A 13,801-nucleotide genomic window follows, 5' to 3' on the forward strand; every position below is an offset into this window, starting at 1 on the left:
GAGTGCCTAACCTTCAGACAGGAGGTTAGAGATTATTTTCCATATTTTTATTCTAAATAGTAAGATAGTTAGACTGTTTTGCTTTGTTAAATGTCATGATTTTTCTTGCACATGGCTGATACTGGCATTGTTACTCCCCTGGGTAACAATAAATCTGAGACATCAATTTATTTTAGCATTTTTTTTCTTTTTCAAACTGCTTAGTTTTAGCCAGATGAGAGAGCAGTTTTGCTTGCCTTGGTCCAGCTTAGTTTTTATTTTACATTTTGTTTTTATTCATTTTAGTATTTGCAGATATATTTTTTTGGTTTATAAAAATAGGTGGTGGTGGTGGTGCTGGGGTGCTTGGTATGTCTAAGATATAAGAAACTACAATACAAAAACACTTTAACTTACAGTTATATGGACATCCTGTTTGAAACATATGCAGCACAGGTGTTATGTTTGTGTTTTGGTGTTTTTTTCAAGCCTATTATAAGTTTTTTTTTTTCCATTTCATTTTGTCAATTTTAATCACGTGGTTAATCACAATGCCTTTGGAAACGTGCACTGGAGTAGGTGAGTGTCTGGAAAAGGAAACTGGAGCAGTAAAGCTAATATAGCTCCTCACCAGATCCCTGTGGAGCACCCAGTTGGCATGGAGGTAATGGATCCCATCCAGAATCTGATACAGGAGAGACTTCACCATCCCTCGGGGCAGCTGCATGGGCTTCTTATTGGCCTTGGAGGCACGGTGAAACTTGATGATGTGCTGCGAAGCAAAGAAAGGGTTCACCTCACTTATGCATGCCTCGTCAGATGGTGTAAACACAACATTTACAACAAACAAGCACACATAAAACTCCTCCATGTTTCCTGTGTATTGCGATTTTGCTTAAAACCTTTTCGGACCAGGTTAGACCAAGTTGGAAAATCAACCAACAGCCATCAGCAAGCAGCTTGACGTGTTAAACTTACTGCCCGCTTCAGCAATAGGTCACGTCTAGAAGGGAACAGCATCAAAAAGTGTGAAGTTGCCTGACATGCAGGAAGTTTGTGATACAATAGGTCCTAGTCAATTTTTGAGGACGTTAGAATGTTTCAACATGGTAGAAGCTCTTCCCAGGAAGAGCTTCTACCATGTTGAAACATTCTTTGGAAAATAGCATTGTGAGCAATCAATGACACAGGATTAGGAAGGTTATCTGTGGGGTACCACAGGGATCAGTGATTGGTCTGAAGCTTTTTACTTTACTTTTTAATATATGGAAGATATACGGAAATAAAAAAAATATAATGTAAAAACTGAAATAGTTTGTAAATTTCTAGGTCAACACAACACAAAGAAGACACACGGACTACAATAAAGGAAAAAATATAAAGTTTTTAGCTTTTCTGCATAAAACAAGAAATGTATTAGTCTTTAAGGTATTGCATATAATTCATAGCTCACTCATATTTCCTAATTTTTTCTTTTGTGTGGAATTGTGGGGACCTTTAAATATCACTAAAGTGTTACGACCAAAAAGCACCAAAATGCACTAACAAGGCTGGTTACCCTGATCACACGCTGCACGTTAACATAATCATTTTGAATCATTTGGTTTACAATAATAATAATCTGAAATTTCACCCAAAAAAAAGGGGATTAAAAGACGTATTTCTACAGCTGGGGTTAAATTAACAACGTCAACTCTGCCTGTGTAATGTGTGATGACTGAATTCAAATAAATGACAATGCATTTGGTAAATTAGGGACACTTTGTACTGACACATGACTGGCTACTATTGTTAAAACTTATTTTGGAGTATCCTGGGGTGCACAAGTTACAGCAAAAACATATTTGTTCATATGAATATGCAGCAATAAGCTAATACTATTCAGTACATATATTATTGTACAAATATGAGTCTACAGTCAGGTGGATCACCTGCAGGTAGATCAAATTTACACAGTTATATAGTTAAACAGTAACTAATTATAATAATTTTTATTTCAGCACGATATTTACATGCTTTTAAAACATGATTTAAATGGCAACACTTTCCCAACTAGACTGCAGTAAAAAATAAATCATAAAAAATACAGATTAAGAATTTCTCAAATGGGTTAATTAAAGTGTTTCTTAAAAAACAAATGATTATCATGCCTTAGTTTTACATTTGTTTACCATCTTTTTTATTTCATCACAACTGTTCCATAAGTTTAGCCCTTTGACAGATATACATTACATATTCATTCTGCTTTTTACACAAACATTTTCTTTCTCATTTCAAACTGCCTCTGACCACAGGAACAAAGCCGGTTACTGTTTAAAGCACGTGCATGCCCACATAATCACTTTGGGTGGTTAACACAAATCCAATCCACTTACAGTTCTCATAGCTTTTCTCCGCAGCATATGAATCGGATTAGTTATTGGTTACTGGATTAGTGATGATTTAATATTCATTCCCAAAACCTCCATGTTAGGTAGTGCATGGAGGGAATTAAAAGGTAAATATATTGATTTGTGATTCAAGATTTAGTTTTATATTGTAATGCAATAATTTAGACATTTTACATTCAGGAGTTTTCCAACAAAATTTGTAGTCAGTCAAGCAAAAACGAATCTTCAGACACTTTGTTTCAACATTATTCATTCTTCATTTTGACTTTATACTTTGTTACCAAATATTATATTTGGTTTTCACTGAATTCAGAAGTTGTGCCACACTTTTCCCAGAGCAATACAAATAAGTGTCATCAACAAATAAAGTACATTTTAACAATTCAGAGACACTGCAGCAGTCACTTATATTACAACATTAACAGTTTAGTGCCCCGTCTCTGTACCAGCAGCACAACATTTGCTGCAGATTTCAGTGAAAGTTTTCTGTCACACATTAATAATATGAGCAGCTCTTGCATATGCAGCAGCGGTGCAGAGACTCACCCACAAATCGTGTTCAGCGTAGTCAAAGAGGAGCCAGACCTTTCTGTCGCTGTGGGACAGGAACACTTTCTGAAGGGCGATCACATTTGGGTGTTTCAGTTCTCGGAGCAGCTGCAACGCACAGCAGAAAAGTCTGATTAGTGTGTGATTACATTTTCTTTAATGCCAGTTTTTGTGCGTTGGCATGCCCCATACTTGTACTCATCTGATGTTGGCCTAATGATTGGTGGAAGCACAAAAGGAAGAAATAAAAGCGCTCCTGAAAGAAAACATTTTAACTTCTGCAGCTACAAGAAAACAGAAAGAAGGAGCCACGTGCAAATACCACAAGGAGACTGCAAACTACAGCTAAAGTCAGGTTGCAGCAAGACAAAAATTACTTTGAGGAATAAGGAGGTATAACCGAGGAATAAAGGTAATAATAATAAAAACGCAAGAACAAACAGTCTTCTGTTCTCAGCCTTAAATAATCCTAAACTGCATTTGAAACAGACAAGGAATGATGAGACGGGTAATTAAATATAAGCCAATTGGAGCCTCTTATGCAAAACCCCTTACAGTACTGTGGATGGATGAGACATTCGACACAAAAGAAAGGGTAATTAATATCTGAAATGAGGCACCCAGCAGCTGATAAATGTCTCATTTAATATGTCAGTGCCGTAGAGATTATAGCTCAGTCTGCCAGCAATGTCTGGATTAGTGATTGGCTTGCCTTCTATATGCAAAATACTCATTTCAACATCATTCCCATCTGCCACTTTGAAAAACTTATGCCTATAACTCTGCACAGTGTGGACGTGACTCAACAGTCGTGCATCCAATATGGGATGATATCTCTGGATGATAAATGACTGCCATCCAGGCAGCACATAATTCTCCTATGATGAGATGATTAGCTTTTGTCTAATTTTATTCATCAAATGCTACTGTAGAAAAAGTTGAACATGCTTTTAAATGCATCCTGAATGGACAAAAGGAGCTAATGTAAGCACAGAGAATTAACTCTCACTCCCACTCTCTGAGACGCGTTGGGAAAGATTTGAAGGGATGAATAGGCTGCCATGCATTCAGTGAGTTACTTCTCCGATTTATTTTCTACTAGTGCATTTCATGGAGAATGTAACCTCTGATTTTGTAGCTGCAATTTGTGTCACATGCAGGCAATCAATAAGCTAAGAGCTTTGAAAAGAGGACCGCTATAAGGACATACCCACTTTTTTCAGTTCTGATACAACACAGATGCAAAGTTAGCAATCTGTGTGGACTAATCATCGGTCATCTAGTTCTCCCAAGTCCTCGTAATCAGTGAGCAAAGATAACAATCATTCTAACACATACAGCATACCCACAGATTTAACGCAGATGCATAAATCCCACTTTAGCTGGGCAAGCTGTTAAGAAAAATGATCAATGCTCAATTTATAAACTAACTCTGGAGACATCATTCATTAAATCACATTTACTTGGTATGGTCTCCAAATAAAATGACATTTATATTTAAATTTCAAGCACTAATTTTTTGATTACTGGGTACAGTGAAATATTCCAGTGCTGGCTAATGTGCACACTCTTCCACATCATACAGGCAGCACTGCTTAAAGTGGCTCATTGATTTCACAAACCCCCATTTGCACTAAGCTATTTGCTGACCCATCACAGATAATCTATAATCAATCATGCCCTTTAGACAGGTCTGCAGGGTGTTTCAGTCAGTGAGGAAGCAGAGTTTACAATGTATCTCACCTACAGGATGAATTATTCATTAGCGAAAGCTAACACGACTCTTACTATAATTCACCGACATCAGATGCAGAGAAAAAGATGAGGCGGATGCATTCAAAGGTTGACCTGAAACCAAAAGTGACAAAGGAAGGAAATGTACAGTACCGAGGAGTAATACAGATGGAGAACTAAATGCCAGATACATGGTCATGAGTACACAAGCCCACCATAGGTAGTTTATCACGTACCAGAAACAGAGGTGAATGTAGCTTCAACCCTCTAATTCACACTCCAACAGTAATTAAAGCTGAGAAAATACCTCACGGCTTTCAAACTAGGTCAGAGACTCACAGGGAAAGGCTCTAATTTCACAAAGTCCACTACCACAGTTACACTGTAGAGCTACTTTCTGAGCAGGACTGTACTAATATTACCCACAGTACCTAAGTTGTCGTGTAAAGCATCCAAGTCTTAAAAAAAAAAAAGAAAAAAATCCTATATGAATATTTTTAATATTTATACGTGGGAGAAGAAAGTTCTCAAAGGACTCTATGCAGCCCTGTGAAAAACTAAATATACCCCATGATTCAAAAGCTTGTAGAACCACCTTTAACTGCAATAACTTGAAGTAACTGTTTTCTCTATAACTTTATCAGTCTAGATTAGCAAACAGCACAAGCCATACTCTTGAGAAAAATATGCTTTGGAAAACAAAAAAGAAAATGCCTCCAATGTGTTTGTCAGCCCTCAAGCATACAAACATGTTCCGTTGAGTATTAAACCTTTGGCACATGCTTGTAACAGGAAAAGGTAATGGTGAAACCTTCACCTTTATTATCTTTAACCTTGAGTCCATCCATCCATTTTCTTCCATTTATCTGGGGCCAGGTCGCGGGGGCAGCAGCCTAAGCAGAGAAGCCCAGGCTTCCTTCTCCCCAGCCACCTCCACCAGCTCATCTGGAGGGACCCCAAGGTGTTCCCAGGCCAGCCGAGAGATATAATCTCTTCAGCGTGTCCTGAGTGTACCCCGGGGCCTCCTTGAGGTACAACATGCCCAGAACACCTCACCCAAGAGGCGCCCAGGAGGCATCCTAGTCAGATGCCTGAGCCACCCCAACTGGCTCTTCTCGATGTGGAGCAGCGGCTCTACTCTGTCCGAATTGCCGCACTCCTCACCCTATCTCAAAGGGTGGATTCAATTCGATTTGATTCGATTCAATTCAATTTTATTTATATAGCGCCAAATCACAACAGTCACCTCAAGGCACTTTGTATTGTATGGTAAAGACCCTACAATAATTACAGAGAAAACCCAACAGTCGAAACGACCCCCCTGTCTTCCCCTGTATCTTTCCCCCATTTCCTGTCTCTCTCCACTGTCACGAAAAGCCGCTGTGGCCAAAAATGAAAAAAAAAAAAAAAAAACCACCCCCTGTGAGCAAGCATTTGCTGACAGTGGGAAGGAAAAACTCCCTTTTAACAGGAAGAAACCTCCAGCAGAACCAGACTCAGGGAGGGGCAGTCATCTGCCGCGACCGGTTAGGACATATGCCCCACTCTTCTTTACAACATTGCTTCCTGTGGCTTGTGTTGATTCAGGGACACATCTAAAACCTGCAGGACAGGGGCCCTCGAGACCTGGATGTGAGGATCCCTGTTATAGGTGGACGCTGCAGTAACAACGAAGGGTCAAACCCATGTACACACAGGGACAGTGGCACATACTTTCACATAGTCTCTCCTCAAATGCATTCATGGTTTTATGACTCAGATGTCCACACAGTCACTTAGGTGACTGTCCCATTTTCAGTTTCAGAGAATTACAACAATTTTAGATTAATGTATGGCAATCAAAAGAAGTAAATCCAGGATTACAGTACTTGCAACAAACTAACACCACTGCCCAACGCGGTATTCACGTGATCTAAAACAGATATCGAGATTCTACCAAATAAAGACACAGCAACTCAATTAGAGTATTTCTCACTGTACCCTAAAGGCAGTCAAGAGCCTTAGTGAGGAAAATGTCAGAGAGGGTAACAATACTGGAATTGTATGCAGGCTGTTTGATTTGGCTTCTGGATGGGGAAATGAGGTTCGTGTTTAATAACAGCCTTAATCCACAGGCTTCAATGGGGCATTGTGGTAATGAGCTCAGGCTTAGGTCTTGTATTCCCCCCATGCCCCATAACACCACTTTCAACCTTGTGGTACGCACACTGAACGAGACAGATCAACTGCGACTTCACGGTCACTGGTTCCATGTGGCACCAATGCCACCTTTAAATACAAAGACTATAGTTTACACAGATCAAAGAATATGGGTTAACTTACACTATAGTGCCAAAAGTATTTGCTCATGTCCAGTCACAAGCATATGAACTTGAGTGACATCCCTTGAGTAACATATTAACATGATGCCAACCCAACCTTTGCAGCTATGACAGTTTCAACTGAAGTGTGCTTGCTGTCTGAGTGCACTCCTCACCTGGATCGCCAAAGAAATAATCAACCAAAAACACAAACGTCCTTACTTTTGTGCTAAGTTTAATTACTCATTATATCTAATTAACTCCAGAGTCTCATCATCTCTATTTAGAAACATGTGCAGCCAGCCCAAATGCCAATAGGGTAGAGCAGATATTTGCTACCCATTCTTCTCATACTTTGCCAGCTACTGCCAGTCAGTGTACTGTGCTTTCCAACCAGAAACTTGAGCCACACAAACACCAGTTTTGAATAGACAAGCATCATCCCTCAGCTGGAAAAAAACCAAAACAGTGACTCACACAAGGAACCCAGCAATGAGTCAGCAGAGAAGGAGAAGAACACCACAAGCAAGTAAACATGCATTTAAACAATGCAGATTAGCAAACAGCACAAGCCATTCTCTTAAGAAAAATATGCTTTGGAACTGTTTGAACAAAAAGAAAATGCCCCCAGTGTGTTTGTCAGCCCTCAAGCATATAAACATGTTCTGTTGAGTAGCAAGGAATGTACACAAAACTTTGGCACATGTTTGTGACAGGAAAATGGCATGGGGGTACTTTATTTTTACTACCTTTAACCTTGATTCAATTCAGTTCAATTTTATTTATATAGCGCCAAATCAAAACAAACAGTCGCCTCAAGGCGCTTTGTATTGTAAGGTAAAGACCCTGCAATAATTACAATAAAAACACAACAGTCAAAACGACCCCTGTGAGCAGCACTTGGCAACAGCGGGAAGGAAAAACTTCCTTTTAACAGGAAGAAACCTCCAGCAGAACCAGGCTTAGGGAGGGGCAGCCATCTGCTGTGACCGGTTGGGACTTCCACTTTGTGGAGGACACGTGCCCCACTCTTCTTTACAACATTGCTTCAGTTCATGCATGGAGTTGTTTGTCCATGGACAACGTAACCAGTTGGGGCTGAGGACAGAGACAGGACAAAAGACATGCTGTGGATGAGAGACAGAGAATAATAATAACAAATTATTAAATGCAGAGTGGGGTATAAACAGAGTAAAAAGAGGTGGGAACCCCCCAGCAGCCTAGGTATATAGTAGCATAACTAAGGGATGGTTCAGGGTCACCTGATCCAGCCTTAACTATAAGATTGATCAAAAAGGAAAGTTTTAAGCCTAATCTTAAAAATAGAGAGGGTGTCTGTCTCCTGAATCCAAGCTGGAAGCTGGTTCCACAGAAGAGGGGCCTGAAAGCTGAAGGCTCTGCCTCCCATTCTACTCTTAAGTATCCGAGGAACCACAAATAAGCCAGCAGTCTGAGAGCAAAGTGCTCTGTTGGAGTGATATGGTACCCCAGTACGGTACCTGAGGAGTAACTAAACCTCTGACACACAGAGCAGGCAAGTGCGGGAGGGACAGGAGAAGACACCGTGCTGCAGGTGAGTCTGCTAAGAGCTAAGCTAAGAGCTATGCGAAGCTAGCAAATTCCTAAAAACCCACTAAGCGAATAATAAGTGGATATAATTTGCAAGCCATTCAGCAGGAACTGTGCTTTGGGTAAAGCATGTGAAGATTACACTGTGAAATATTTCGTTATCTAGATTAATGGAGCTACACAGATTAAACAGCTAAGACACAGCAAAACACCACTGTGCTCCGGCAGGAAGTGATACGATACCTCAGTGAGAACCAAACCTCCTGAGGTCTCGGCACCCCAAACCCTAACCTCTAACCTCTAACCCTAAGCTGACAGAACACATGATTTCTCACTTGTTAGTTCTCCTAAATCTTGGAAATCTGCAGACATAGTTAATTCTGACACACATCAAAAATAATTTGCATTTTTTTCCGAAAAAGAAATTCCTTTGTTTTTTCTTTACAGAAAAGGTTGCACAAGTTCACATCATGGATGATGACTTAGTCCTTCGAGGGTCTGATGACAGGAAAAATAGGCATGAAATTAAACTGGATTAATAAAGCCTTAAATTTAAAAGAAAAGCATGACCTCTATAAGAGATATTTTATTCAGATATACATCAAACCACTGGCAACCTGCCCAGGGTTTACCCCACCTCTTGTATTGCTAGGCTCCTGAACATGACCGTAGTTGGTAAAGCAGCTAAGACAATGGATGGATCCATGGTTATGCAGTGATTAACACTGTCACCTCACAGCAAGAAGGTTCCGGGTTTGAATCCCTTGGGAGTTTGTATGTTCTGTCTGTGCCTATGTTGGTTTCCTGCGGAAACTCTGACTTCCTCCCACAGACCAAAGCTACGCATGTTAGGGAAACTGGTGATACTAAATTGGCTGCTGATGCGAGGTAAATAAAGTGCTGTATAGAATAAAGGACCACGTGAATGTGTCTAAAATGCTTTGTATAAAAGTGCTATATTTATGCTCCTAATGGGTGACTGAAATCTGACCTGATTAAAGAATCCAGTCACATCGCACAGACATAAAAGCGAGTTCAAACACTGTTCAAGTAGGCATGGTTACTAGAGACTGATAAAAAATGTTTTAATACTGATCTCATGATCAGGTCTTCTTATAAGTCAAGTCTAAAGCCTTGATTGTGATGTCACTGTGTTGCAATATGCCACTGACAGAATAACATAGCAGCAATTATTCCCACAGTGATCACACAAGTGTGACAAAAATAACACACTCCTGTGCTGTAGGTAAGGATATACTGCAGGTATCTGAGTAAAAGACGTGGATGATGGTGTAAACATTACCACTCCAAACACCATAGCCACCTTTCACTGACCCACTATCAAAGGCAACCTGTTGACAGAATAACACCAAGTCCTGGGAAAACACTAACACAGGTCATAATCACGCACGTCTATAATCCAGTGGGAACGTTTTTAAAGTGAAGAAAAGAGAGCACCGTCTGAGCAGACTTCTTAATGTCATCACAATACTGAACAGTTTTCTGTTGATCTGAACTCTATCTGAATAAAAATGACATAATATAGCCTAATAAAACTGACCAATATGCGTGAACTAAATAGGAAAAGGAGAGAGAAATATAAAGAACCAAAAAACTGACTGTGTGCCCGGCTTCTCAGTTAGAGAAAGCCCTCGCCCAGTGGTCTGTGAGTGTTTGGAGCTAAACCACATTCAGTCCACCTCAAACGAGGTCACACAGAAACCAACTCTGCGTTCAGGTCACTGATCATCACGTTACACTTTGAATTTACACATATTCTACGTCTGACCTCTAAAATAAGGCAGCTGTTAAAAATGATTTTCTGTGGTGTGAGTCAGAATTAAAGCACTGCTTTGTTTCTTGGCAGAGACCAGTGCAGCTGTTACTCAGTAGCTGAGACCACATTGCAACCAGCTTACGCTCGTTTCTCTAAACCTACCTTCCTCAGTTTTCATTTGCCATGTTTTTTGTGTGCGTGGCCAGAACACTGTGTTGTTGTTCTGTTCCCAGAACTTAACTTTCAGTTTCACATTTTACCTACAAGCGTGGGGGCAGAGTGGTGCAGTGGCTGTTCCTGTCTCCTCACAGCAAGAAGGCTTCTGGTTTGAACCTCCTGGTGAGACCTCTGCGTGGAGCTAGCATGTTGTCCCCATGCAGCTACACAGTACCAAAACATGCTCGTTAGGGAGACTAGATTCACTAAGATATATTAACTAAGCCCATTTATATTCTTGGATGTATTTATTTGCTACATTTTATTTTATAAACTTATTAAAGCAGTGTTTAAATCAAACCTTATAATGAATGATTAGCAGCCTCTTCCTAATAGTGAAAATTACAGCTTATTAATTTAACGCTGGTATCAGTACTTGGTATCAGCTAAAGGGAACTGGAAAGTTTGAATTCCTACTACTGAACATCATGACTCATATTTACTCATACACATTTTTTTTTTCAAAAGACTAAAGCAGAATAATCTAATAGATTTTACCTGACTTAGATATCCTGTTGAGGCTACATTTTAGGGTTCAGAATAGTGCATAACACTGGCAGAAGGTCTGGCAAACAAGACAAGCCCACAAGAAAAGCAGTTGTGCCCAGGATCTTCCTGCTCCTGAGGACTGATTATTAACTTTTCTTGGGCAGGTGGCAGGCAGCGGCCCAATAAATCCACTGCAGGCTGCTCTGTGCCTGCCACTGGTTAGAGACAAACACTGCAACTCTGTCTCCGGGGGGGGGCACAAACCCACCAAGCCTTCTCAATCCACAAAGAACAAAAGTGGTGGCCACATTCTCAGCCAGGCAACAGTACAGCAACAGAGGAGCAGCCATTTGGAGTTATTACAGTATAAATACTGCTGACTAGACTGTGGGATGCAGCTGCAACTATGAGTTAATACAAGGATGCATCACACCAGAAGCAGCTATGATGCAGACACTTACATTTCTTTACCAGAGCAACAGGTGTCAGTGTGCATATGTGTTCTGTGGTTTACCAGATTTTATTTCGTCAGACGAGTCTGAGAACCCGTCCACCAGCGCTCATTTTGCCCCTAGTAACCATGAGCTTTTGCAACCAACGCCGTGTACAAATACAACTAAAATATGTTCCTGTTTGCTCAGCGATTGCCAAGAACGGCAATGATGTGAACCAGAAAACACACAGCCCGTCTCATGGATACGGTAGTCAGAGATGATAAAAGCCCATAATATTATACTTTATTACTGTGTCATTTTCTTGGAGTACATCATTACTGCTGTGTGAGCGATTGCACACTTATCTTAACATGGAGGAAGGCTAACAAAAACAAAATAACATCCCTCAGTTATATGAGCCAGCGTCTACGTGTACCTGCCCACAAGTGCTGCTATGCCAGAAGATAATATTTATGAGGGCAGGACATTTAGCTAAACAAAGGCCATTGTGACTCAACAGGGAAAACAACTCATTTTGTGGAAATAATAAAATCCATAAACAATGTCTCAATTCATGAGGGTCAAGCTTAATGGAGAAAACAGATGTGAAACAGAAGCGGGAGGGTGAACGCACAAAAATAATTAAACCACGACAAATTTTGGCACACTTTGATAGAAATCTAAACAAAATAAACCAACTGTGTCATATTTTCTAAAGGACTGTGATACAGATGTTTTAAAAGACCATCTGGCCTGTACCCTAAGTGAACACAAATATTTTCTTCAGTCTTTTTTTACATTTTTGGTGCCAAGACTGACAGATAAATAGGCGACATCAATAAATGCTATCCTATCTGGTGACATGCTATTATCTGACAACAAGAGAAATACATAACATGACTGAGACAACAAATAAACAGATGGAATTAACTAAACTATTGGTCCTACTAATACACTTTAACCATCCATTGGCTACTATGCTAAAATCATATTTTGAGAGAAGATGAAAATTTCTGTTTTTCTGTACTGTTACAGTACTGCTGATGATTTTTTCCTTCAACACAAGAAGACAGCAAGCCTACTTAGAAGTATCTCGCTGGCTTCATTTGGAGGTCCCTACAGTTTACAGACAACTTCCTGGTTTAGTTTTGACAACCAAACTTAAAGTGCCAACAGACCCACTCAACCAACGAAGCCTAAATCACTTGGTTTAAACAGTTTTTTTTTCTACTCTTGGCTCTATATTATCTCAGGCACGCAGCTCTGACTGTGAGCGCAGCAGCCCTACCCGCCTCCAATTTGCATGGTGAAAGCTACTATATTAGAGTTCAAGAATAAAAAAAAAATGGAGCTGGAAATTTACATTTTAAAAGTCGTTTGCACTGTTTGTCTGTGCCATGAAGGATTCCTACCAACACTGCAGTGAGCGTTCTTTCCCAGTTGTTCAGCTAAACAAAGAGATTTCTATAATTTGCCCTAAAAGGTTGGATTGCTTAAAGCTTGCCTGCCTACCATGCCCATGTTCCTGGTTCTCAGCAGTGACTTGGGTAAATATAATATCTGCCTACCTCACAATAATGATGGCTCCTAAATATGAAAATAAGAACCTGCCACAATTTGTTAAACAAATCCAACCAAATCCATCTGATGTGGCTTAGATTCCTTTTCATATCTTCTACCCCACATTTATCTCATTAGTTGTTGATGAAATGTCAGAAGAACTAAATCATTAACTTGCATTTGTAGTAGTTTTGCGTAATAGTAGTGGTATTCTGTTTAAAATAGTTCAAAACCAAACCTGACCCAACCCTGCACAGTCAAGACAATGCGTGACAAGACAATGGTTGTCTGAATAACAAAATAAACATTACAGTCGACAGTCTGGAGTTCCCTGTTCCATTCAAAATGGAGAGTTCCTGTTTTTCACCCTATCCTACCTCCATCCATAAGCCCCACCCTGGTGAACTCAGCCGACACAGGAAAGATGGTCTCTGACAGCTGAGCAGCAGATTTACCCAGGTTGTCCAAGCATTATCTAAACACAGACTGTTTATGTCACATAGGTTTAAAGGCTGTGAAACCTTACTGTGCCATGTTATGCAACCTGCAGCCCATGTAGAGCTGAGTGTGGGAACTCAGTGCTTCAATGCTTAAAGAAAAGAAACTGTGTGGAGTAAAACTTACACATTTAATTTTCTTGCTCTACTTCAGTATAACCTGCTTTGTTTACTCCTACTTCCAATAATAATTTCCTGAGGTTTTTGATCCTCACCTAAATGGATTGTTATTAAACGTCAGCTCGTCATCCAGAATAGAAACATAGCATATCCTTGGCATTCCTGATAGGGAGTGGAGGCATATTTC

General features: G+C 40.1%; 1 protein-coding gene across 5 annotated transcripts in view; it reads right to left on the reverse strand.

Annotated features, from left to right (window-relative positions):
• cdk19 (cyclin dependent kinase 19) overlaps window positions 1-13,801 on the reverse strand; it is a 91,719-nt gene that overhangs the window by 27,876 nt on the left and 50,042 nt on the right. For all 5 annotated transcript variants that reach the window (XM_030721377.1, XM_030721378.1, XM_030721375.1 and 2 more), the window contains exons 3-4: window positions 2,916-3,026; window positions 611-751 (exon numbers count right to left, since the gene is read on the reverse strand). In XM_030721377.1, coding sequence (XP_030577237.1) covers window positions 611-751; window positions 2,916-3,026 — 252 coding nt within the window. The remainder of the gene's footprint in view (window positions 1-610; window positions 752-2,915; window positions 3,027-13,801) is intronic.

Source organism: Archocentrus centrarchus, chromosome 24 (assembly GCF_007364275.1).
Source record: "Archocentrus centrarchus isolate MPI-CPG fArcCen1 chromosome 24, fArcCen1, whole genome shotgun sequence".
In the NCBI taxonomy this organism is placed as follows: Eukaryota; Metazoa; Chordata; class Actinopteri; order Cichliformes; family Cichlidae; genus Archocentrus; species Archocentrus centrarchus.